The sequence below is a fragment of the Podarcis filfolensis genome, assembly GCF_964270895.1.
Source record: "Podarcis filfolensis genome assembly, chromosome: 11".
NCBI lineage: Eukaryota > Metazoa > Chordata > Lepidosauria > Squamata > Lacertidae > Podarcis > Podarcis filfolensis.
The window spans coordinates 25,509,329-25,536,719 of NC_139613.1; the positions used below are offsets into that span (position 1 = coordinate 25,509,329).

The 27,391-nt window shown below is 42.3% G+C and overlaps 1 protein-coding gene and 1 long non-coding RNA gene across 4 annotated transcripts in view; one reads left to right on the forward strand and one right to left on the reverse strand.

The window, feature by feature from the left end:
* The window catches only part of CWC27 (CWC27 spliceosome associated cyclophilin), a 121,485-nt gene extending 98,035 nt beyond the window's left edge, over window positions 1–23,450 (forward strand). The window contains exon 14 of one of the 2 annotated variants that reach the window (XM_083576199.1): window positions 23,054–23,450. In XM_083576199.1, coding sequence (XP_083432325.1) covers window positions 23,054–23,216 — 163 coding nt within the window. In that variant the 3' untranslated portion in view covers window positions 23,217–23,450. Of the gene's footprint in view, window positions 1–11,636; window positions 11,772–23,053 lie in introns of those variants that run through there. The other variant, XM_083576200.1, reaches the window with a different exon arrangement.
* LOC310744701 overlaps window positions 11,192–27,391 on the reverse strand; it is a 41,696-nt gene continuing 25,496 nt past the window's right edge. The window contains exons 4-7 of one of the 2 annotated variants that reach the window (XR_014539676.1): window positions 23,843–23,921; window positions 14,538–14,816; window positions 12,981–13,498; window positions 11,192–11,317 (exon numbers count right to left, since the gene is read on the reverse strand). This is a non-coding gene — a long non-coding RNA (uncharacterized lncRNA). Of the gene's footprint in view, window positions 11,318–12,980; window positions 13,499–14,537; window positions 14,817–23,842; window positions 24,206–27,391 lie in introns of those variants that run through there. The other variant, XR_014539677.1, reaches the window with a different exon arrangement.

Consider the following 27,391-nt stretch of genomic DNA (forward strand, 5'->3'; position numbering starts at 1 on the left):
GAGTGCCTTCTGCCAGCTTTGGTGGGTGGTCCAGATATGCCCCTATCTGGACAGGGATAGCCTAACTTCTGTGGCCTATATTCTGGTAACCTCTAGGTTGAAGACGGTTCAGAAACTTCAGCTGGTGCAAAATGCAACGACCAGGCAAAAACATTCCTGTTTACCAAGGCCTATTGGCTATTAAATAAACGATGCCTGTGAAAGTGTGGGGGAGATGACTGTTATTATGCTTATGTTGCCATTAGGCTTTCTGTTAGTATGCTTTTTACTATGTTTTTATTATGTTTTATCATTGATGTTTTGTAATGTAATGTTGCACACTGCCCTGAGATCTTTTGATAAATAGTGGTATATACTACTACTACTACTACTAATAATAATAATAATACAGTCACAACTGCGATGATCAAACTGAGTTGGTGTTACATGTGAACCAAGCAAGAGAGCTGTTCCTACCATTGGAAAGTCATGACTCCTTGTTTCATAAAAGCTAAAATTACAAGACTGAGTATATAACTAATAACTTATTCCTCATCATAATGTACTGTAACATTCAAAATGTCTGTTTGCTAGTTTAATAGGCTGCAATTTGTGCTAACAAGATTCCCCTTAATCCTATTTAAAAGTCAAAAGAAAATAGTGCTAAATATTTATTGGAAGATGAAACATGTAGGTGATGCTGGAGACATAAGGCCTTGAGCTGAGACATTAAGAATAACAAGTCTTGCTTCTCCATACACTTCTTGTGTAAAGGACACAGACTTCCTCCAAGTTCTAAAAGCATTGCTTGCCAAGGATGCCTACATTTGTTGCTGGCAAGCAGGGGAAATGAGAAAACTTAATGTAAATAGGTATGGAACTAGATGTTCCGAGCAACTTGTATCTATTTCTGCTAAATGCTTGAGTTATAGCATATTTTTGAGATGGCAGTAAGGAAGAGAGGCCTTTGGATAAACTGCTTGCAGCTACTGTGGAAATCTTCACTGTGTTTGCGTTTTCTGCTCTTAAGGATCCCGGGTCATATAGCAGACTTAATCTCATGTTCTGTATTTATTTTGTGATGATGATGAAGGAAGGGGAAATCACCTAGTTGCTTGTTGCAGAACCAAATTTTTATTTTTATTTTTTTGCATGAAATTGTACAATCAAGTTTGATCTGCAGTGATCTCCAGTTTTTAATATCCTTTTTTTACAAACAAGGTTTTCAAATGCTTAAAATGAAAGTAACAAGCAGGAAATTTGCAGGAAAACACATGGCTGCTGCTGTTTCTTCTGGAGATACCTAGAACAGCAGCATGGCTGGTTAGCTAAACTTTTGATTAACAGTTAGAATTACAATCCTGAGTTATAAACTATTCTGGAAACAGAAATAGCATTTTCTTTCTTGGACATCCTGCCTTAGTTATAAAGTTGTATCTTCAGGTTGGGCCAGGGCAGTTAATATGTAAAGACCACATGGTTATTTTTCAGGAATATAACCCTAGAACATTTGTAATAGTTTAGGACCTCTTCATATGATACTTGGACACCAGGAATTCAGTGTTGATTTCCAGTGCTATTTTTCTAGAAAAAGAGGGGCCAGACCTCACCATGAATGCCTCCCTTGTTCTCATATAATAGCAATGGCACCTACCTGAGCGAGTTCTGGCTGGAAAAAAGCTCTGTTGGTTTCCATGGTGTAGTGTGGATTTAATGATCCATAACTTCTCTGGATCAGTTGCCATACATCTTACTCTAGACTAAAAGACCTACATGTTCCCTCTGTGCTTGCTGTCTTCTCCCATAAGATGAAAGTTTTGAAGTTAGATTTTGAGGGTTCCTAACACACACATCTCCACTCACGTACAGCAATTCCTTCTCTTTGTCCAAACCAGGAAACTAATTGTTTAGGCATATCTTGGAAACCAAGATCAACTATGATATCCTATCCTGGTTTGCAGGTCAAGCACATCCATTGTTTTGGCAGGCCAGGAAAGGAAGGGATTGAGAGGGGTAGGATGGACGAAAGACTTGAGGATTGTTGTTAAACTGAAGGCTCATTCGTGTAGCACCAAATCAGGGATAGCCTGTATCAACCCACAGCCAGACATAAACCACAACAATAATATATATAAATTGCAACAGCAGAAACCATTCTTCAGCTTCATGCTTGACTACTTTGGAGTGGGCGGCTTGTAGATTTTGACATTCAGAATCTCAATAACCTTAAGACTATAAAAAGTGCAAAGAATCTCATGGTTGGGGGATTAGTTTGGAGGACAAAAAATATTTTTGGACTTGGACCCTTCTCCCCCACCCCACCCTTTTCAGTGCCTTTAAGTAGATTGGGTGGCTGGATCCAATTGTGGCAACTTTGAAGGAATTTTTAGTGCTGACTTCCAACCCACCCCTCATAATACAGCAGTGTGCTTGAGATGATTTATTATAAATATTGTGTGAGTGTGCATGCATGTGGGATATGCATAAATTATATGATTCCTAGACCATTTTATAGGTTACGGTTGCTGCTTTTATGGAAAGTGAAAGCCAGCCAGTATGCCGTGCACCACTGTCAGGGTGTGTTATCTGAAGTAAAATGATTGCCTGTAAGACATTCTTATGTGTCCACATGAGTGGCCACACATTGAGGTATAATTTTCATTTTCTGTCAAGATAGAAGCCATTACCAATTTGTTATATTTTCTTTTATTTGGCAATCTCTCCCCTCTCTGCATTTTTGGCTGAATTGCCCTGTTGGCATGGAACACAGTAGACGTTTGGGTACTTTTCAGAAGTATTTTACTTCTCTGTGCAAAAACATTTTTAAAAAATTACAACTCTACTGTAAACAGTGTGTGTATGGTGCTTGATAATTACAACCAGACTTTACTGTTTTACAAGGCATTTGGGGAAGTGTTGTTAAAAGATCTAAGGCGTGCTTGATAGTATAGAGTTTTGTTCTAAAGTTCAGAAACTCTTGTTGGGACATATCTCTGTCGTCTGAAGCTCAGCAGCAGCTCTGCAGCGATTCTTCTCTTCCCTCCACAAACCCGGGATGTAGAACGTAAAGTGCATATAAAGCGCAGGTCGTAAACGCTGACGGGGCATTTGTTGATGGAGCCTCGTGCAAAGCTTCGCAGACCCCCTTCTGCAGGACAAACCTAGTTTTGGCATGGAAATCGCAGTTGCCGCTTTTACTCATCTTTTCTTGGCAGCTGCTGAAGTTGAGGTGTTCAGTGCTGATAAATTTGACACTCAACTATTTTCCTGACCATTATTAACGAGGTGCTTTTGACTTGCCTTTGGATTTTTCTTTCAAAGCTTCCATCTCTTTTCTTTTCTTTTCTTAACGTGTCCCAGGGGATAAAGTAAGGACAGTCGCTCAGTTTCCCAAAGAGCTTCCAATGGGGGTGCCCACAAGATTCAGTTTCATTGGCTCCTGAACAGCGTGTTTCATGAGTTTGATGAATAAATGCAGATTGAAAAGCATTGCAGGCTCACATATGTTTCATAGGTAGTGGTGGTGATGGCAGATGTGCATAAATGCCAAGACAGAGAGAGTGCAAGAGCAAACGCCTGCCTTTCAATTTGCCATTGTTTCCAACCACTTGGAAGGATGAGACTCATTTATTTCTTCACTAGGAAAAGCTTTCTATGATTTCTGAAACCCTCTGCCTTGGCATAGTCATGCATGTATCCATATGCCAACCCTCTGAATTCTGTCCAGCCCAGGGTGGTTGAACTTATGCAGCTATGAGTCTGGCTCAGTGTTCAGAGCCCCTCATTGAGTTCTGTAGAACAAAGCAAGCAGGATGGAATCCAAGATGCATTTGTCCTATTCTTCATCCCAGGTACTGGAGTCACCATGCATAGAAGCACAGATTTAGCCTCCATCCCAATAGTGTCCACAAGCACACATTACTGGATTCTACCCATTCATATTGGGTAAAGTACTATACAGTGGTACCTCGGGTTAACATATGCTTCAGGTTACAGACTCCACTAACCCAGAAGTAGTACCTCAGGTTAAGAACTTTGCTTCAGGATGAGAACAGAAATTGTGCTCTGGCAGCGTGGCAGCAGCAGGAGACCCCATTAGCTAAAGTGCTGCTTCAGGTTAAGAACAGTTTCAGGTTAAGAACGGACCTCCAGAACAAATTAAGTACTTAACCCGAGGTAGCACTGTACTGCACTTAGGGACGGTGTTACAATCCATCATCCTTGCTATCAAGTGACTCTGCTTCCATCAATAGGGATGTCACATCTATCACAAAGACTTAAAGAAAAATGTTTATTTCCCTATTGTTTGGACTTACAGCCCGCCCTTCACCAAATGGTCCCAGTCTGGGTTATAGAAAGATCACAGTTAAATTAAGTTAAATTAAGTACAATGTGCGATAGGGTTACTAAAATAAAATTAAAAATCACAAAAACAACCAATATCAGAGTAATAGAACAGGAGAGCAGTAATGCACAGCAGTGCAGAAGGAGGAAACATATCAATTCAAACAAAAGCCTAGGTAAAGAAGTGCATCTTGATGATGCCAGCTGCACCTCAGAGGGGAGGTAATCCCATAACATGGAGGCCACTACAGAGAAGACTCTGCCATATGTCACCACCACTCAGACCATTGTGTCTCTCCTCTACTCCCACAGATCTCTCTCTTTCTCCACACAAACACACCACCAGTCATAATGACAGCTGTGGTTCCTGCATTGCAAGGGGTCGGACTAGATTGGGGTTGGGTCCCTTCGAACGCTACAGTTCTATGATCTCACTGGTAGCGTGTTACTAACAGTGTTGCATATGTTTAGCCTAGATGAATAAATAGAAAGAAACTGGAAATTCTAATGACACCTAGAGTATAAAAATTCAGACACAGCAAACTCCAGACGAGAGACAAAAAACTTAAGTGATTATCTATGTAGGCATAGGGTGAAAAATCTAGTTCTGCAAACGACACATGGAAAATAATATCTCATAATGTGCATTGAACAAAAACACGCTACTCTTTCCACCTAGGATCCATTGCATAAGGAGGGCTGAGTTTCCTAAGGTGTTTCAATACATCCTTCTTGCCTTCTTGTAAAGAAATATATATATATAATGCACACCGTTTGTGAATATCGACTTTCCTTCTTTCTCCATTTTGAGGAGAGAGTACAGCTTTCATCCAGCACAGTCTTGCCCCAATTTGACAATTTAATGCAATGGACTTGGTTCTTGTCTGCTAGGTGGTTAAATATTTTTGATGATGGGGCTTAATTTTCTGTTTAAATCCAGATTAAGTTGGTTTGGGTGACTGTTATATAAACATATTCCACTCTGGAAGTGATTACTCCAGCCATTTCAAAAGCATGCACAACCTGAGTTAATATTTGAAGCAAGATAGTTAAATGCATTCCCTGGCTGGTCTTTGAGTATGTAGCATCAGGCTGTTCAATGTCTGCATTCCAAACTTAGATGTGCTTGAGTTTTGAATGCTTCCTAAAGCATTTACATGCTAAGGACCTTTCTTCTGGCTTGAATAAAAATTTCCAAGGGCTCATAAATGTTATAATAATTACAAGTTAAACTTTGTATGAAAAGTCAGATTAAGAATTTATTTCCAGCTCTGACAAAATCTTGGAGATGGGGTGACAACCTAAGATCTTAATTCCCCACTAAGGCATCAAAACATGAGTCATAAACAGTGCAACAAAATAGATGGCTCCATTACATGAGCAAATAATAAAACAGACCCCATGCATTCTGAGCTGAATTCCTTGGAAGAACAGGACATAAGCATAACAAGTTACAATGAGTCATAGGATACCAAGAGTTTATCACAAGCATGCAAGCATTTGGGTCCTTGAGAGTTTGGTAGCCCAAAGAGATGTCTTTATCCTGTCACCCAACATTAAGAAGAAGACCCTTTATTATACAGCTCACAAATGCAATTGGCTTGGGTCACTGTTGTGACCAACTGAGGTCCCACAGTTTTTGCATATTGTCTTTTCCTTAGTCCAGACTTGGAGAACCAGCAGCCCTCCAGATGCTGTTAGATTCCAAATCTCCTCAGCCCCTGCTCAGAGGCTGGTGGGAGTCATAGTCCAACAACATATGGAGGGCTACAAATTCTCCATTCCAATTTTAATCCTCTTGTGGCTAGTTGGCTGATACCAGAAGGACATACCTTCCAACTTTTCCCAACACAAAACTGGGATGCACATCTTCCCGGACGCTCTCGGGCGAGTTACTTGACCTGCACCTCACTCTTGCCCCGAAAAAATGCTTTTAGGGGGCAAGATCTTATGCAGCCCTGAAAAAGTGCTTTTTTGGGACAAGGGCACAGCATGACAGAGTGAAAGATCACGGCACACAAAATGGATGCCAAGGTCTTGCACAAGAAAACGGGATGTCCTCGGCCCAGTTTGACCCCCCTCTATGGGACCCTGTAAGTTACCTCTTTGGCCCTTTATCGGCTCATGTGGAACCAACATGGATAGCTGACCCTGATGAATACTTGAGGTTCCCAACCCCTATGGTTGTAATTCGTGGGCAGTCATTTAATTTTATCCTGATTCTAATTTTTAAGCTGTATTTTAATCAATTGTTCAATTGTATTTTAATGTATTTGATGTTAGTCGCCCTGAGCCCGTTCTTGGCCATGGAGGGCGGGGTATATATGATATATGGAAATCCCAATGCACTCTCAAAAGGCCCTATGTAATTGCTAACAACTTGGGCCAGATTCAAGCGAGTATGTGCACTAGAGGGAGCCAGCACATTGAGTCCCACTAGTGCAAGGTGTCTTTCCCACATCTTCTCCCTTGCCCTTCACAAATTGGTTGGGAGTGGGGGAGCGGGTCTGCAGAACCGCCAGAACAGCATGCAGTGGGCAAGCAGATGGAACAATCAGAATGCAGGGCTCCCTTTTGCCCTTGCAGTTACCTTAAAGCTACACTTCACCATAGCAAAAGATCTGTAATGGTGAACAAGCTGTCCCTTGGGCACCTTGACCTCACATTTTATCATTAAGGAAAAATTCACTGTCTCTTGAGACACTTCAAGGTTCCTTGGAACATCGTTTTTGCAACATGCTTATCTGTAGAACAGGGTTGACTCTGATTTCTGTATTTTGAGCCCAGCTCTAAAGGCCATTTTTCCAGTCTAGGCAATTGGTGTTTCTTAGAGAGTATAGAGTATAAGGCAAAACTAGGAATAAATCAAACTGCTTTGCCAGTAATTTTTCTACAAAGTTACATTTCTATGTGCACACATTGGTGATTGATGAAACTGATTAATACACTTTATTTGAATTTCATCATGGATAAAAATCTAACCATTATTTACTAGTATAATTAAGCTTTTCTCTCCCCCCCTCCCTTCTTTCCTATAGACTAAACATAGCCAGTTCCTTCGTCCTTGCCTCATAAGTCTGGCATTCAATTTTTTTTTGCCTTCTTAGTTGCTTTCTGAACATTTTTCCAGTTTGTCAATCATCCACTAAAAGCACTATTCCTAAAGCCTGGACTTGCTGATAAGTCAGAACAGTCTAACTACTTCATTTATATTTATTATTATGTTGCTCTGTCCAGGCATGATTTTCATTATTATTTGGTTGATTTAAAATATTTTTTATACCACCCTTCATCATATCAGATGTCTGGGTCATGTACAGCATAAAACAAATAAAAACATGTGTTAAAACAAGAAAACAGCAAGTAAGACTTGCTTAGTTAAATTAATAACATACATTAAAATGCCTCAGTTAAATTAAAAAAAAAATTCTGACACCTAAATGATAGTAGGCATTCTGTTGGAGAGGTCATTCCATAACTCAGACACCACTGACAAGGAAGTCCTTTTAGATCAGTAGTCTTCAGCCTTTTCAGACTTGGGACCCACCTTTAGCCCAAACATGCATTTGGGGACACTTTAAAAAATATATACAGTGGTACCTCGCAAGACGAAATTAATTCGTTCTGCGAGTTTTTTCGTCTTGCGAATTTTTCGTCTTGCGAAGCACGGATTCCCTGGGTATTAACGGTTTTAAGAAAAAGGAAACAAACTTGCAAGACGTTTTCGTCTTGCGAAGCAAGCCCATAGGGAAATTCGTCTTGCGAAGCAACTCAAAAAACGAAAAACTCTTTCGTCTTGCGAGTTTTTCATCTTACAAGGCATTCGTCTTGCGAGGTACCACTGTATATATAAAATTGTCGTGTGTTTTTATGGTGGTTGGGCTCTGGTTGTGTCCCATGTTAGATCAGGCTGCAGCCCAGTAGTGCATCTCAACCCATTTGCTGGAGACCAATGTTTAGATGATTTTTCTATCTCTGATGGAAGAGGTACATGGAGAAGGGCCTCAGAAGAAAATCTTGAAGAGCAAGCAGAGTAAAATAGGAGTAGGTGCTCCTTCCAATAGAGGTTCAACCTAGGGGTTCCCTCTACGTCACCTTATATAAAAGATTGATAAAACAGCAATAACATTAATCTATAGACAGGGAAACATTCAGTGTTTTATCTGTGGAATAACCAGTTATTCACATTTTTTAAAAGGCCAAATAGATGATGATTTCCCAAGTCCACCTAATGCATTCATATCTGAAGTGAGATTGGAACCTAGGTCTTCATGTCCAAATATATTTTATCAAACAGCTCAAACTGGATTTGAACATGATTTTTGTACAGTATGTCATACCATTTACTGAAAGTTATTCTGATAAATAATAAGTAGCTGATAAGCTTCACTAGTGTAGTCATTTTTTCTAATTAACTCTCCCCTTGCATGTTCTCAGCTCAAGTTGATTAAAACTATGCATTAAGCAACTTTCTTAATCACATTTGTGCACAGTGGTCAAAGCCTTTATTGATTAATTCCTGTCCGGGGGGGGGGGGGCGTGTTGCATAATGTCCAAAAGCTTCTTCTGCCAGAGTTGTAATTTTTACTGTTGAGAAGTTTCATGTTTCAGAAGAAATGACATTTCTCTTACATATTTTTTAGTGTGTGTTTGTTTGAGCCAGGCATCTGACCATTTGGGTTCTGGAGCTTGTCTGCTTAGCACATGCAAAGCTGAAACCCCATTGAGATAACCTAGAGACATGTAGCAGTTTGTGAACAAACTAGAAATCTTAATGCTTTTGAAGTAATCATGAAAGATTTATTGGCTTTATACCTCAAGATGAACTTCCTCGCTGTGTGCAGAAATGGTCAAAGTGGGATTGTGGGGAAATATGCAGTTATCGTTGTTGTTTTACGTAGGCACCTGCACCTGCATATTTCAGAGTGTTAATTGTTAATGAGAGTGTTAATGAGGAATCCATGGTGTGCCAAACTGCAGCTCCCATCATTACTAACCATTAAGTCATGCTGGCTGGGGCTGATGAGAGTTGAAGACCAACAGCATGTGGAGGGCCAGAGGTTCCCCCCCTCCAGGTATCGACTGCACAGCCCATGCCATAGCTGCACCAGTTCCTATCAGCCATATTACCCCATAGAGGACTTCCACTTACTGGGTCACTGCTATGGTGCTTCCAGTGCCCACTGAGTGGCTAGAAAATACCTCTAGGAGAAAAGAAATTACCAAGTATTTCTCCTGTTTCTTCCATGGGGAGTAGATGGGGCTGGGGGAAAAATGCAGTACTTGTCAGATTGCACCCTCAAAGTGCAACATGCCTTTGTGCCAGGTCAATTCTGTGATGCCCAAGAAATGTGACTCAACCCCTATGTGGTTATGTACGTGTTCTCTAAGAAATCCTTTGGGAAATAATTTCTAACGTTGGGCCCCAGCATCACATATGTAGGCACCTCCATGCCCAGACATCTAGGATTTTTCCAGCCCAGACATAAAAGCCAGAGCGGACTGCACTAGATAAAATTTTGATTGAAGAACTTGGTCTCTCTTCATAATTGTCTGTTTGAGAAGAGGCTTTCAGTCATTCCTCTGTTATACTTCTGGTACCATTTAGGGTGGTTTCCCCCGCCCGCCCCCCCAGCTACTCTGATCTTTACTTACTGTGTAAAACGTGCTCTGAGGTCTGGGGTCAGCAGAATACCTTAAGAATGCGAACCACAACTAGGATTGTAGACTAATTGAATTATTGATCTGATCTAGTAAGGAGGTTCCTGTATCTTATAAGACCCGCTTTGTAACATTGTGTACATCATTGTGCTGTCTGGGATGACATCTGGCCTTCACATTATCGTGTCTCCTATCCGTTTGCAGTACTGGTATGTTCTCTTTTTGAAACACTTGGTCAATCTTCTTTTATCAAAACATTTGAAGTATGTTTCTTCAGCAGTTTTGGGAAATGTTTTAAATACAGTGTATGTGTGAACTGTTCCTGTAAACAATAGAACAAAGGCATCATGTCTGTGCCTTGCACAGTGGAAATACTGGAAGCATAAATCATAACGGTTTTATATGTCTGTGTTTCTGATGCTATTGCAAAACCCAGTCGGCGTTTTGCTTCCCCCCCTTCCAAGTAGCAGTATGTCAGTGCTGTGAGTTCTGGTAGCTTGGCTTTTCATAGACACATTAATATCCCACTAGACAAGTCGTTCAGAATGTTTTAAGAGCAAAATGACCACATTGGGCCTCTTAAAAGACTGGGGGTGGGGGAGAGATAAATATGTGGAAGCTCCTTTACAAAGCAAATCAGTTATCAACCTGATTTCTGCTTGAGGATGATGGGGTGGGGGTTCAGTTGCTTAAATGCCCTTTGGCCTGTGACTGGATGTAGCAATGAAGCCGTGTGCATATATGCAAGTGTTTACGTCAGAACAGGCGTGCACAAGGAGCAGGAGTCAGGCTGCACTCTGATGCTTGCTCCTCAGCCCAACTCAGCTGGACACGGCAGGAGCATCACAATGTTATTTAAAAGGGAAGGGCCATAGCTTAGTGGTAGAGCATCTGCTTTGCATGCAGAAGGTCTCAGGTTCAATCCCCGGCCTCTCCAGGTAGGGCTGGGAAAGCCTGTAACACTGGAATGCCACTGCCAGTCATTGTAGACGATACTAGGTTGGATGGGCCAAAGGTCTGGCTCAGCATAAACCAGCTTTATTCATGCCTGTAATTCTGTTGCTCCTTCACATCCCTTTCAGAAAGGGATGGTGCTGCTGCCGTGTAGTAAGAGAATGGTTCTCAAAGGGTGTGGCAGGGGAGGATGGCAAGCGTGGCAGGAAGATTCAAGGACAATAAAAAAAAAATTAAATATTTCAGGAGTATAGTATGGTATAGTAATATATGTATAGGAAATACAACCAGAAACAATATCCACGACTCTCTTAAAGAGCATTGGCTATTCTTCTATAGTTCTCCATGACATATTGTTGTGAACAGGGATTTTCCAACTCTGACAAATAAGAAAGATCAGAAAACAGAAAGGCTTCTTTGTGTTAATGAGGAGATGAGAGGTTTTTTGTCTCAAATTAGACCTAATATAAATGAGATTACCCAGCAAAAACAAGCTCACGCCTGTCATTGAGTTTGTATACATAATTAAGGTGCGTATGCAAGATGCTCATTTATAATTAAATTATGGGAATGACTCATGTTCTTACGTAGTTGTATTGTGTTATACTGTCTGGATGTTCCATGATCATATTATAAAGTAGTTGTGTTCTGTGCTATAAATCAAGTATTGCTAGGAGTTATTTCTTTTTGTTTTCCAGTGTATTTCTTATCAATTAAAAATTTGGTGTGGCGCAAGCATTTTTTCCCCTGAAATTGTGGCCAAGAGGGAAAAGAACCACTGTAGTAAGAGCACATATTCTGCTGCCAGGTCTGGCCCGTTCCTTTGCTCTGGTCAGACACAAAATTAAAGTCAGTTACTGTACCAGAAATGAGCCTTGTAATCGTATACCTGTATCTATGGGGTTTCACTGTAAGTACATTCCATTCTATTCTAATTAACCAAGCTAGTTCATTAAATTTCAAAATGGTCATTGTATCATGCAAATTACAAGTCGGGCTCTCCAAAATAATCTAACTCCCCATCCCTCTTATAGAAATGTAACCTTCAAAGCTTTATTCACCTCTCAAAGTGGCCCTTCCTGTCAAGAAAGGCTTTGATCAACTTAATTGGTGGTTCTGTTCCCCTGTAGTAGAGGCTGAAGAAGGCCACCTGTGAATTCCACTGGCCACACCTTCCTGGTTAAGATGTTCATTTGTGCTTTACAGACAGGCTATGTATGTGTTACTTTTAGTTTCCTATAGAAACTAACCTAGAATTAAACGTAAAGATCCCATAATAATGAGAGCAGATTTGAAAGGAGGGACACTACACTTTGGCCCTTATCTGTAGAATTGTGCGTGCATGTGTGTGTGTGTTACTGGAAACCCAGCCAGATAGTGGCATATAAATATTATTATTATTATTATTATTATTATTATTATTATTATTATTATTAACTTAGGAGCCCTGGCCAAACAGGAAGAAGGCAGGAAAGTGTAACCACTGAACTTGTGTTCAGTGGCGTAACGTGGGGGGTGCAGGGGGGGCCGGCCACACCGGGCGCAACATTTGGGGGGGTGCGCTCGCACTCGCAGCTCTCTGCCCCTACCTGGCTCGCTCACTCTCTCTCACTGCAGTGCTGGCTGTGCGAATCCGAGCCGAGCCGCCAGATCGCTGCCCATTGTGGAGGGGGTGGGTGCCAGGCGTGCGGTGCGGAGAGAGAGCGAGGGACTATCTGGGGGAGGGACAGTGCAGCGGCCGCCCAGCGCAGCGCTGAGCGCAGGAGAGAACCACACCAGACCAGACCAGGCAGCAGCAAGAAGAAGCTGGCAGCGTCGGCAAGTTAGGGGTTAGAGGGCGCAAATTACTTGCCTTGCCCCGGGTTAGGGGGCGCAAATTACTTGCCTTGCCCCGGGTGCTGACAACCCACGCTACGCCACTGCTTGTGTTCAGTGTTCCAGAGGCTTGAAATGTTTGCTCAAAGTCCAAACACTTTTGGCTCAAAGGGAATAAGTGACCAAGTGGTCACTAGTTAACTGGGCAATGTAAGGGTGCAAAATGCCTGGTTGTTTGTGCTGAGCCTCATGTTAAGCACCCAGTCATGATCACTCTTCTTGGTTGGCAACCTTTGTTGATTTGCTTTCCCTCTCACATTAACACTCTAAAGATGATCCTCTGGTGCTCTTCAGGGAAGGTCAGCTGGCAATCCTTGCTTTCTGATGCTGGCTTGTGTGAGACAGTTTTTTAAGGAAGCGGAAACCTTCCAGGCAAGCTTGAATTTCCCCACACTCAGCTTACATGCTGACTCCTGGCTGGGCTTCCATTTTTAACTTACGTAACTCCTACTTTATAACAGCTGCACTAGTTGCCGGTTCATTTCCTGGCCCACCGAGTTCAAGGTGTTCACATTAGTGTTTAAAGTTTTAAGCGTTTTAGGCACAGATTTGTGAAATACTTCCTGCTTCCCAGTGGCAGCCCTAAGCTGTGGAGTTCCCTTCCCACAGAGGGGCATCTGGCATCTTCATTGCATAGTTTTTAGTATATGCTGAAGACGTGTCTCTTTACCTGGGCCTTTGACACCTGAAATAGACAGACAGACAGACATTAGGACCCACCCTATTTTTCCAGTGGTGAATTCTTAAATTTAAAATTGTGACATGTAAGAAATCTATTAAAATAACAACAGTGACACAAGTGCTCTAGAACCTAGCTAAACAAACCACCAAACAAGAACCAGTGGTGAGTTGTTAGTTCTTCCTTCCAGCAATGAAATCTTGCATCTCCTTTGATGTTGTCTGCTAGGTGACAATGAAGAGGTTGTTCTGTCTAGAGGCTGTGATACCTGCTACCTCCCTTTTAGTATACAGTGCAGTATTTGAGTACATTTGTAAATCAGGAATGTATTTATCCACTTCCATTGCTTCAGAGTTAAGGAGATTTGTTACCTTGTGGGGGACCAAATTTAGGCCCTGAGAGATTGTTTATGCATTCTCTCCAGTAATTAGTTTTATTGTTTGGAATTTAGAGACAGTACATCCATCTTTCTTCCACTGCATCTACTAATTAGCCGTTTTATCACAGTTTTGGTTTTGTACCAAAGTCTCCCTCTCTTGTGATTGATTAAATACTCCCACTAGGCTTTTAAAGTACACTTTAAGATTTGCAGGGCTTGCACTTGGAGATTACAATTGCAATCCACCAAGTACTGTCATTGCAGAGCTTTCTTTAATTTTGCTGAGGCTTTTACAGGAGGTGCGCTTTAGGAGGTCAAATGAAATGGAAAGGAGGGTGTGGTGTGCACTGGCAGTAGATGTGCAATGTTAGAAAGCCTAGTGCTTTCTGGGCCTGATCCTATGAGCTCTCCACTAAGTGGCAAGCAAGGATCGCGATTTCAAAATTTCAGTCAAACCATCCAGCAGGAAAGCCAACAACTTGAATTCCTCTTCTATATGAAGCAGCTGTGCTTTGAAGCACCCAAGTAGCAGCAGTCTCATTCAGTGTAGTTTTTAGTTTACTCCTAACCTACTAATTTATTCAGCAGAAACAAATCATAGTTGTTTTTCTAATGTGCACAGAATAGGCTAATCGGATCGAAGCAAAGGGTGCAATTTTGACTAACCATTCACTGGTAATTCATAGTGGTTCTCTTTCTCTCCTGATGTTGCTAACTTTCTGCATGGTGCAGAGTTGGGCACATCTGAACCAATTTCAGTGGATTTAAACATGTCTAACATAGCTTAGGATCAGAAATATTCCCATTTTTATTTTCTGTTTGGTCATTTCCTTTCTGTCTCTCTTCCCCTTTCCATTCTTTAAACTTCTTCTGCAATTTATTTGTCTTCTTGGTCTCCTCTGCTTCTCATCTGTCTCTCCTCTTCCTGTGCCACCCGCTACTCTGCTGGAAATGAAAAGAGTGCCAGTGAGTTCATTCTTCCAGAACAGCTAACACTTCTTTTCCTGGGGAAGGAGACCTTCGTTGCTTTGATCGGTGGATTCACTCATCTGTTTTGTCTGCCTGCCTGCTTTGTGCACTGCAGTTCTGGGGCAAATGGGGGAGAAGTGTTGCAACATTTTCTCTCTGTCGTTTTTTGCGGTCCTGACTTTTCAAATACAGTGATTCACAGCCTTTTCTGGAATGTTCCAAGGTTTAAAGGCATACTTTTCCTGCTTTTATTGCCCTTTTTGAGATGGCAGATTGAGAGCACTATAAAGCAAAGAGCACATTTCTGTTGCTCCCTCACACATGTCACAATGCCAAACACAATGACTTGGTCAAGGGATGGCAAGCGCCTGGAGCAACCTCCCCCAACCTGGTGTCCTGCAGAAGTTTTGGACTGACATTTGCCATCATTCCTGCCCATTGACCATACTGACTTGGACTGCTGGGATTTGTAGTTCAAAACATCTGAAGACCGCCAGGCTGGGAAAGGCTGGTCTCAAGTTCCCTCCTCTGACCAGTTAGCCCTGCTAGTGTGGCAGGAAGGAACATTGCCTAGTTCATAAGGCTTCTGATTACCGGTAGATCCCCATGGCACCTGGTGCACTGCGACACACATGCAGCAGATATGCCAACCAGCTTTAAATTCATCCAGGTTTTTAAAACTGTCTTGGGCATAGGAAACAGACACACTTCAATTTATGCATCATTTGTAGTAAGTTCCCTTCCTAGACTTAGGGTTCTAGATAGCCACCCTTTGCAAGCTGGGAAACAGATTTCTCGGAAATCATGGGGACTTGGTTCCAAGATGTGTAGAATCTGGGTGTAATGTTCGGAGTTTTTAATGAAAGTAATTCATTACTTAACAATACACATTGTAGAGATGGAACATTAGCAGCGAAACAAATAAAGGTCTCTGTGACATAGTTAAGCTCTACCTTACAAATAAAGCTTTGAAAGTCAAAGCTTGGAAATTCTTTTAATGTATTTTTGGAAGTCACTGCAACAGCTGTCAGAAAGTTTAAAAAGCCAGCTGTTTCCTCTTTCAGCTATACTGAAAGGGTGAACCCGACATACCATATAAAATACAGTGGTGATTATTTACAATAGTCATGTCTTTGGTGTGCTTTGCAATATGATTAATCATTCTAAACTAATTTGATTTTAAATATGGAAGTGATTTGTAGGTTTTCTTCACTATCTCTTCAGCCTATGATGTTTATCCTGGCATTGTACATATTTGTAACCAGCCTTTGCTTTGTGCATGCATCCGTTTGTTAAGGCAGCACTTGCGGTTGTGCCTTCTACTTCAATATACTTTGGGGACATACAAAATAGAATGGTCAAAACTTTTGTTCTTCAGTTGTAGACAACCTTTGTAGTTTCATTAGAGCAATCTGTTGGCTAAGGGTCTGCCTCCTCCTAGCAATATGATTGTGTTAGCACCCATTTCTCTCAAATGCTCAGACTAGCTTGTCTTGGTGACTGGAAACAGGGTTCTTCTGAAATTTCAGGGCTTTGTTGATGTCTTTTCTAAAATATTTCAAAGTTGGAGGATGGAGGGCATCTAATTAACGCCCCTTAAAAAGGTCAGGTCTGCTGCAAGGCCTCGGAAATGCAAGACTGCACTGGATTCTGTGCTGTCATCCATGTGTGTTTAATGTTCAGCCAGAGCCCAGAAGAGCATTAGCAAGAGAGTGCAAGCTGAGGTCATGAATATGCTGAGGGTGACCAGAGCCAAAGCATTTGGTAGTTATATCCATCACTGATTCCTCTGAAGCCTTCAGCAACCAGTCTCTATATACTTGAGAGTATAAAGGAAGGGATAGTCTACAACAGTCATTCTCAAAGTATAAGGCAGAATTGGTTACAAAATTAACTGACAATATAACTCATCCTGTCTGCTCTCATTGTCTGTGTTTTGGATAGTAAGTTGAGAACCATCAACCTCCACCTATAGTCAATGTAGACAGCATGGAGTTTCACCACTTGTGCTGATTACTCTGACCCACTGGAATAAATTGTTGCTTTGCTCCCCTATTATGTCTGCTCCCTCCCATCGTCTGCTCCTTCTGCCTCTGTGATTCTGATCTTTCTTTCTAACTGTCAGGTAAACTACCTGTTTCAGTTCTCCTTCATTTAAGCATTTGGAGCTTATTTCAATGGTCCATCTACCCAAAATGGTCCAGCACTATCTTAAGACCATAGGTGGCTACACAGAGCCTCTCAAGTCTTGAGACTGATATAAGTGGCACTGCTCCCTGACCTGTCATTAGCAGCTATCCAATTGGCAGTTACAAAGAGCATAGCCTTTTCACTGGTGGCACCTAGGAAGAGCTGCAAACCTACTTTTCAGTGGTGGTGGTGAAAACATTTTTTATTATTATTCAGAAAGGCTTTTATGACTGTTTTTATTTTAAATAGTCCATTTAAAAAACTTAAGATGCCATCATTAGACTACTTTATCTTCCCCCATGTGGTCACAGAGAATTAAATCAGTATTAGACGCCTGCTTTCATTCTGAACTAATCTTTGATGTATTAGATCAGTTTAATTTAAGGCAAGAATCCCAAAACATGAAGCCCAGGCATCTGCTGCAGAAGGTATGTACATTTCCATCTCTCTAGCCCCTGGATTTGATGAGGAGGCCCCTGGATTAGGTTAGGAGGCAGAATGTGGAACTTTCCCCCATATTATAACCAAAGAGGAGAGAGGTAGCCAAGTCCTCCCTCAGTTAATTTTGTTCCTTGCGACATTGCACCCCCTGGGACCAGAGGAGTATTTGACAACCGGTGTTTTTGTTATGTGATAGCTACACTAGACCAAACATAGTATAAGAAAAGAAATAGTGCTGAATGCTGGATGTGATTGATGAAACAAATGCTTAGAATGCTGGTGTGTTTGTTCATTAATTTATTTGTTTAACTTAACAGTTTTTACATCAAAGTATCTTTAAGTTACAAGCTAAAAATGCAAAGTTGCCATAAAATAGCTAGAAGCAGTAAATCAACACACAGTACTAAAATTGTTCATCCTCCAACAATCAATATTTTAAAATATCAGGGCATTATATACTGGAAACAACTCTATAACAAGTCTGGATATGTATTCTCATAGGAGACTGTAAAATTTCAGCATGCTTTCAGTTCACTACAATTAGTGATTTATGGAGGCACACGGCACAGGAATTTGTGCTGGGAATCACAACTGGTCTGTTGCTCAAATCCCTTCCCTCTCCCTCCTTTCAAGAAGGATGAAAGAAAAACAGATGGAACTATTTTTGTAATCATTTGTAGTGTACTTTTGCTTTCAGATAAAACAAGGGATGTATGTGATCACAGAGCTGTCATATATGTTAATTGTTCCATTACCTATTGCATGTTCTTCCTTACTGCCTTATTTACTAACACACAGCTGCTTGGGAGAAAGTCTCATTGCTCAAAGTAGGACTTTCCGCTGACTGCGAAGCTCTGAAGATGTCTTTGAAAATTACTTTTAAATGCATAGGCTCTTTTCCTGCCTCAGAAAAGGTGCTCAGAGTGCCTTACAACAGAATACTAAAAGCATAAAAAGCAGTCATTAATAGTCATTAGAAAATCATAGAGGGGCAGCAGGTGAGTAGAATACAAAAGTTAAAGCAACAAAAATCAAGGAAGGGAATCAAATTTTGTGTATACAGTGGTACCTCGGGTTACATACGCTTCAGGTTACAGACTCCGCTAACCCAGAAATAGTACCTCGGGTTAAGAACTTTGCTTCAGGATGAGAACAGAAATTGTGCTCTGGTGGCGCGATGGCTGCGGGAGGCCCCATTAGCTAAAGTGGTGCTTCAGGTTAAGAACAGTTTCAGGTTAAGAACGGACCTCCAGAACGAATTAAGTACTTAACCCGAGGTACCACTTGTAGAGTACTGTATTTTTCGCTCTATAGGACGCACCTAGTTTGGGGGGGGAGGAAAACAAGAAAAAAAAAATTTTGAATCCCAGAAGCCAGAACAGCAAGAGGGATCTGGCTTCTGGGATACCGTGTGGCTGTTCTGGCTTCTGGGATAACCATGCCAAGCCTCTTCAGGGCAGCGGGATGAAGGCTCCCCCTGCCCGAAGAGGCTGCACCCGGTTAAGGCACGCACGTCGCTGAAGGGGCGCTGCACAGTTCTCCCTCTCTGCGCAGCGCCTTTCCTGCGAAGGAGAGGCGCTGCGCAGAGAGGGTGAACTGTGCAACGCCCCTTCAAGCCAAGCTGGAGAAGGAACAGAAGGGTCTCCAGGCGCGTGGCTGAAGCCTTTGGAGCACAGCGGGACCTCACGCTGCACTCCAAAGGCTTCGGGTTCCTTTGGCTGAAGCCAGGAGAGTCTTGCTCTCCCGGCTTCAGCAAAACGAACCCGAAGCCTTCGGAGCGCAGCACGAGTTCCCGCTGCACTCCAAAGGCTTCAGGCAGCTATCCCTGAAGCCTGGAGAGCGAGAGGGGTCGGTGCGTGTAGGGATATCGCGGAGTGGGGAGTGTGGAACGGAGGGAGACACTTCCCCACCAGCAGGCAGCCACAGTCTCCCTGCACGCGTGACCCTGGGGTGCGGGGTACACCCCCCCTCGGACAAGCCACGGCTGTTGGAACTTCGTTCCCTCTGTCTAACCTTTTGTGGTCTCAGTAGTCGGTGGTGTCCTGTCTGTAACCTTTGTCCCTGAGACCTTTTGTCTCCTTCGTCATACACTGTGCAAGGGGAAAATGACGCGGTGGAAACAGGTGCCAAAATAACTTTGTACCACCCCACGATCTCGGGACCAAGATGTGTAAAGGTCACAGCCCAAAATGTATTTGCCTAGCTTGCATATTTGTCTCAATAAAAGGAGGCTCCACAGGACTGGCAGCAGCTCGCTTCAGCTCACCTGTGCGCAGCTCACATGATGATCAACTCCTGTCTTGTGCCTTCACTTCAGGTGCTCACCGACCCCTCTCACTCTCCAGGCTTCAGTGAAAGCAACGCGTAGCCTCCGGAGCGCGGAGGGAGCGCTCCCTCTTCACTTCGGAGGCTTCGCGTTGCTATCACTGAAGCCAAGGAGCGTGCATTCGCTCCATAGGACGCACACACATTTCCTCTTAATTTTTGGAGGGGGAAAAGTGCCCCTATAGAGAGAGAAATACGGTATTTGGATGTTTCACCTGTTATTGTAGTTGATGGTTTCATTGTTCTTGGTTAAGAATGCAGGAGAAAGTAGTGCTATCCAATAAGCCTGGGCAATGTATCGATACATCGCCCAGGACCAATATGAGGGGCAGACCGCGATGGCGGCTAGGCACTATATTGCGGGTGAAACTGCCACTGCTTGACTCCCTGCAGTGGGCTCCGGTAGCCGAGGGATTCAGGCGTGGCAGCAGTTCCACCAGCAATATACCGCTGAGTGAAGCCGCCATCCCATTCTGCCCTCAGACTGGCACAGAGGGAGAAACAAGCTGCATTGGCACCAATACAGCTTGTTCCTCCCTCCTCTTTTTTAAACTGCTTGGCTGAGGAGCACGCAGCTGCCCTTGCCTCAGCCAAGCAGTTTTATGGAGCCTCCAACCTGCCACTGGTTCACATCAGCCAGAGAAGCATCAGCGCTCCCTCAGCTGGGGGGCAAGAGGCTTCACACACCCCCTTTGGCTGAACAGCCCTGATGCTTCTCCTACTCGTGTGCAAGCCCCAGCAATTTCACCCCAACGTCTTGCAGTGCTGTGGTAGGAAGCAGGGTTTTGAACATCATGATTTAATTGCCAGACCAATGATGTTTGCCCAGCGATACATTGCAATACTGAAAACCTGTCCAGCATCACAAATTATATCTGTTTTGTAGCATCACATTTTTTGAGTCAAAAGCATATTCTAGTGAAGCCTTCTCCAAGCTGGTGCCCACTAGGTTAGGTGTTCTGGACTACAATTCCCATTAGCCCCCCAGAGCCTGGTCTGCTGTCACTCAACATCTTGTCCACTAGAAGAGTCCAAACCCTGAAAGGGCTAATGTACTGACTGGGGTGAAAGGAGTTGTAGTTTGGGGTAAAGGCTGGTCTAGTTGACATCAGTCTGCTTGTAAAATTCTAGTCCTAAGGATCCACAGGATTTTAATTTTGTTTATTTCAAGCATTTGTACCCTGCTTTTCCACAGTCCTCCAAACAAACAAAAAGCACAGTGGGGGAACACTAAAGCGCTAAGCAAAACTGTTTTTTTATTTACCAACCCAGCTGTTGAAAAGGAACTTGGGGGGGGGTGACTCTCAAAGAAGGTAGAAATAAAGTGAGTTTTTCATATGAAGCTTACAGCTTCAGTGAAAAGTATTACCGTATTCTTCGCTCTATAGGACGCACCGGACCATAGGAGGGGGAGAACAGGGGAAAAAAATTCTCCCCCGCTCTGCTCAGCGCCCCTTCAGCGAAGCGGCAGGAGAAACGGAGCCCCTTCCATTTCTCCTCCCACTTCGCTGAAGGGGCACTGTGCAGAGAGGGAAAACTGTGCAGCGCCTCTCCAGCAAAGCAAAGCCTGGAGAGCAAGAGGGATCAGTGTGCACCGACCCCTCTCACTCTCCAGGCGGCTATCCGCAAGCCTTCCGAGCGCAGCAAGAACTCCCGCTGCGCTCTGAAGGCTTGAGGATAGCTGCCTGAAACCCCCAGAGGGCAGCGCGAACTGCCCCTGCGCTCAGGGGGTTTCAGGCAACCTTGCCTCTGCTCCCGGAGCCTGCGGGGCTGGGGGTAGGGGAAGCCCAAGCTTCTCCAGGCCCCAGAACAGGTCCAGGAGTGGCAGCAAGGTTGCGCACAGTCTTGCCTCCACTTCCGGAGCTTGCAGGGCTGGGGGCGGGGGAAGCCCGAGCTTCCCCCGACCCCAGCCCCCAGAACAGGTCGGGAAGTGCCGGTCCCTTCTCCCTCCTGGGGAAAAGCCCTCAAGAGCCGTGCAAAGCTTGTGTGTGGCTCTTGGGGGCTTTTCCTGCCTGCCTCCCCCCTGCATTCGCTCCATAAGACGCACAGACTTTCCCCCTTAGTTTTTAAGAGGGAAAAAGTGCGTCCTATGGAGCGAAAAATACGGTACTCCTTAAGGCATTAAGTAAAGCTACATTCAGTTCAACATGTTGTGATGTGGGAAAGTCCTTGATTTCTCAGTAGGTGTGAGGGGAACCCTACCATTCTTAGATCTGTCATTAGCAAGAAAGTGGAAGGGGAGAAGTATCCTCTTCAGTGGGGTAACAGAATGGAACATTCTGCTCTGAGTTTCACCTACTAACAAGGTCAGAGTTGATAGGTTGAGCCATTCCAGACTTTCCTGCCATTTGGAGCCAAACATGATAGTTAAGACTCCCACCCATGTTGATAGTCTCCATTATCATTGGAAATTTAATTAACTGGAGTTAATACAAACTTGGTAAAGACAGATAAATAATGCAAGAAAGAAAGAATTGTCTGAAGAAACAATGTCTATGCTTAATCATAGAATGAAATGCATCTTTATAACAAACTTGGCTTATGATGCAGTCAGACTGATTATAAAAAGGCTCCTATAGAGTTCATCCTTTTTATTGCACCACCCATACCGAACACATAATTCTTAGGAAAGTACAGTGTGATTAATAGGAAAGTTGATAAACATTCCAAGCTGATAAAAAGGATGTCACTATTTTTGCTTTTTTAAAAAAAAAAATAAAAATGGTGTATAAATTTGTAGTTTGGGCTGCATCCAGACTTAGTCATGCTTAAAGTAGACACATTGCAAATCAATATGAATGTCTTATCATCTACTATGTTAATATACAACAATAAAAAATGGGTTTTGTTTTGTACTATGGCTGCTTATTGGGCAAAAAACAGGGAAAGTATCAAAATAAAAAGTATAAAATGGTAAACTACGCACATTATTATTTTGACGGAAACTTCCCGGAAAAAATAATTTGAGTATCTCTAAGGCAACATCTCTGCTAATGCTTATTAACATTAGCCGATTATCTTTTTCATTGCTAGGAATATGTTTTCCCCCCAAACCCACTTATTTATAAAATCATGCTCTTTTTACATGTGGAAATTAACAGTTTCATTATATCTAAGGTATAAATGTGCAAATTGTTTACTGCTTCTTATTATAAGATTTTTCCTATGTTTGTTTATTTTCCCATCAAAAAGCAGGTTACAAAACATTTAAGTTTAGCCTGGCCAACAAAATGAGTGCTTATCTTTTTTCTTAACAGGATGTCACACGTGCTCCATTTTGAAGATAAAACCAGAAAAGTGAAAGATGCAAGTGTGCAAGATGAAGATACTTTTGAAATTTATGATCCTCGAAACCCAGTTAATAAGAGACGAAGGGAAGAAAGCAAAAAGATTCTGAGAGAGAAAAAGGCAAGGAGATGAAATGAATGTAAAGTTTTCCAGAGCCAGCTTGGAAAATGACTGCACAAATGTTCTGGCTCTGTAGTAGCTGGTGTCCCAAAATATATCACTTACAAGGTGTGGAAAGGAATCTGGTGTCTAATTTGGAAACAGTGCTATCTGCTTTGTTTTGTGAATTCTGATGTATTAAAAAAAAAGCTTCCTGAAATCATTCTAAGCAATTATTGTGAATAAATAATTCCTTTTCCATTCTCAGTTTCTGTTTATGTAGTTGCATTCTTAAAGTAGAGGGTTCTGCATTTGCAATCTCTCTAGAATACCGAAAAGTATCTTTTCAGAATATGGAATGAAAGGTTTTGCCAGTACTAAATGGGGATAATGTTGTTCTCGCTCCCTCTAATAGCAAACTCAGGTGGTGAGTGCCAACAGAATCAGAGCCAAAACAGGGCCACTGAGAAAGGGGAGGGGGCAATGGCACGCTGAGGGAAACTCTGAAGTTTGAAGAAATACAACAAATATTTAAATAAAAAGGTGAAAACCATAATCTACCCTTAGCCCCAGAAAAGGCCCAATGAGAATTGGCCATGCTCTGCAGCTGCAGATGGTTGAGACTCAGTTGTAAAAGACAAAGAGAGGGAGTGACTTACTTGACTGACTTGAGCTTCTATTGGCTTCTGGTATCCGGAATAGGGGCATGGCTGGCTGGAACCCGGAACGGAAGCATTCCTGTTTGGAATAGAAGGCAACATTTTATCAAACACTTTTAATATTCATAATGCTTCAAATCTTTGAGAAAAATATTTTCACCACATAAAAAATACATAACAGAATTAGCAGCATTCTCTCTCTCTCTCTCTCTCTCTCTCTCTCTCTCTCTCTCTCACACACACACACACACACACACACACACAAAATAAATGTACCAATTATTATTTAAATAGTTTCCAATAATACTTATGGTCAAATATTCTCTTGACTCTTATAATACCAATGCATGACAAAGCTGCTATACTTTTCAATAAATTAAATGATCAAGTTGTCTGCCTTCCCTCACACAATATTAGTGAATTTTACCATAGATACAACCTTTCCATATTGTTACCGTCCAGTTTTCAATTGTAAGTCTAAGCATATTTTCTCCAGTAATACCATATTGCTACATAAGCATCTGGTTGTTAGCAAATCCGTTACCAATTTCATGTCCACTGGGAAAACTAGATCCTTGACATATCTAAATAGTATAATTAATGAGCTTATCGGAAAACCATACCATGTTATAAGTTTGATCTCATTTATTATAGTCCACCAAAATGTCATTATTTTGGAGCAGGACCAAAAATTATGAAGCATTCCATGTTCCACATTTCCGAACATATATTAGCTGCACCACAATATGTGACGAATGCATGCAGGTGCTAAATACCAGCAAAATATTAAATTATAAAACCCTCCTTTCAGATTTGTGCACATAGTCTATTGTGCGATATGTGGCCAAATTCATTTTCCTCCTTCTTGCAGAATGTTTTGTCTCCCCTCTTTATCCTAGTTTTTCTCATCATAGCCAAGCTCATAATAATATGATCAATTTTTTCTCAAAAGTTTTTGTTTGTGTTGTTTTACCATTAGGTTTCCACATTCTGCTTTCAAGAATGCTTGTTACAATTGTGATTTATGTTTGTTCTTGAACACTTCTCAGGTCAGCCACCCTGTGTTCTTAATCACACTGACAAGAGTGCCCTATATGTTTGCCTGCTAATGTTCTTCTGAAATAATTTGGCAAACCTTTACCCAACCTGCTGCCCTGCTGATGTTTTGGTCTACAACTCCCATCACTCAGCCAGCATTAACTATTCATCTAGCAGAGAGTCACCCCACAAGGCCCTCTCCTTCAAAGAGCACAGAGGGATATTATCACTTTCTCCTGCCTAGGGATAAACGTTCCCAAAATCATTAGGCACTACCCCCTACTCCCGTTTCAGATATGTTTACATGCCTAGAAACCAACAGTACCTTGCACTAAGCAAAATATTTCTATGCGTAATACTCCAGTAAGCACGCGGTGGATATACAATGATGTGCAACACAACCATAGCTAGTATGTTACAAGAGCCCTTGTGCTTTCTTTCCCCTCTTCATTTTAATGGGGCTTTTACAGGAAAGCAATTTGGTGGATTGGGCCCAACATAAATCACGCATGCGTGAAGTCCAATGGTCTTTATTAAGATGCATCAACCAAGGTCATTTTAAAAGCTGAAGTGCAACTTCACTGGTGTTGTTTTTAGAATGAGTTCAACAAGGTATAGTATCTTTTATCAAGCCACGATAACTACGTTTCTTGATAGGGTCTGACGTGTGATGTACATAAAACTGTCTCATCATGTTAATAGGGTTCCAAGTGCTGTGGTTCAGTTTAGTGCCGAATATTGTTTAAATGTGCTATGTAATCTCTCTAAGATAACAAGAAAGAGAAATGGAGGTGTGAAGAGAGTCCTTGTAAGAGGTTGTCACTGTCCCCATTTCATGTGTGGGGGTACAAAGGAGTTAACAGAAGATGCATTTTTCAATTATTCTTATTTTGCAATTAGTTAAAACTAATGTTCTAATTTAGTATTTAGAACTAACAGTTAAAAACAACTTGCCCTCCACAAGCGCCCTTCTTGTGTACTTTCCTCTTTGTAGATAGAAAATAAAATTTCACCAATTATCCTGAAGACCTCAATATCCATTGCTGTATTTATGAGCTATGGCCAGAAACAATTTCTTACAAGTAACAGTGGCAGTCCGATGACATAGGATGCTACTATACACCATCAAGATTATTGGTCCATCTAGGTCAATACTGCCTGTCTGCAATAACTAGATGCGTCTCTCCAGGGTTTCAGAGAGGGGTTTTTCCCAACCCTACCAAGAGGCATCAGGGATTGAACCTGGGAGCTTCTGCACCAAAGCAGATGTGCAACCACCAAGTTACAGCCCTTCCCTGACACTGTCATCATCATTACATTGTCATTCACCAGCAAATATAAAATTCACTATTATAAAAAAGGTTGTTTTTTTTTTAAATACAGGAATAGAGTGGGGTCTTGCAGGTACGCCAGGTACATATGCAGGGCAGTTGAGTTCTGCTTACTACCAGGCAGGTATCCTGACTTGATAAAATATGGGGATCATTGCTCACAAGATGCAACACATGCACCATTTGAATGGCAATGCCCACCGACTTTGGGAGGGCTTGACCCCCTCAAATATTTTATTGAGGGGGGCAAAGGAACCTCAGTCGCTAGGAGTTGGCTCCCTTGTTACCAGGGAAACAGTCATTCCCCCCTCCTAAAAGTGTGTGTGTTTAAACTAAGACTGTTAGAAGCTTTTAAGAGCTCCACTGGGCCCAAAACCTCCCTCCCTCTTTCTTTCTCTTTCTTTCTTTCTTTCTTTCTCTCTTTCTTTCTTTCCTTTGTTTATTTATTTATTTTCCTTCCTTCCTTCCTTCCCAGTTTAAAAACCGGGCTCAGGGCACCTAACAGCAAATATAAAACATTGATTAAAATGCAACTTAAAAACAGCATAAAATACAACATAAAATGCAGCATCAATATCAATAAAATTCAAAAATTCAGGGGTCATTGGGGGGGTGGGAACCCGGTTAGTAGACATCAAATGATCCCCAGGGCTAACTGGCCAAGTTGCTCCTACTAGGGCCAGCAAGGAGACCAGGGAAGAATGTAAATATGGGGTCCCAGAAAGGGTTTCTTCATAGAAGAGGAAAGGGAAAAGGGAATAGAGGATCAGGCTAATTCAAATTGAAGGCCAGGTGGAATAGCTCTGTCTTACAGGCCCTGCGGAAGGAGATCAAGTCCTGCAGGGCCCTAGTCTCATGGGACAGAGAATTCCACCAGGTCGGAGCCAACACTGAAAAAGCTCTGGCCCTGGTGGAGGATAGTCTGGCTTCCTTAGGGCCCGGGACCTTTAAGCTATTATTATTCATGGACCTTAGGGTCCTCTGCGGGACATCCCGCTTTGTCAACTGTCATACCAGGACTTGTAACTACTGCAGACAACTTCACATCTTGCAAGGAGTAGAAGAAGGAAGAGAAGAAATGCCTTTCTATCATTTCAGAAGCATACCCACTTATAAAAACATGGACAGCCCTAGTTGACATCGACCAGCCTTTACTAAAACCTGTCTCATATCTCCCTAA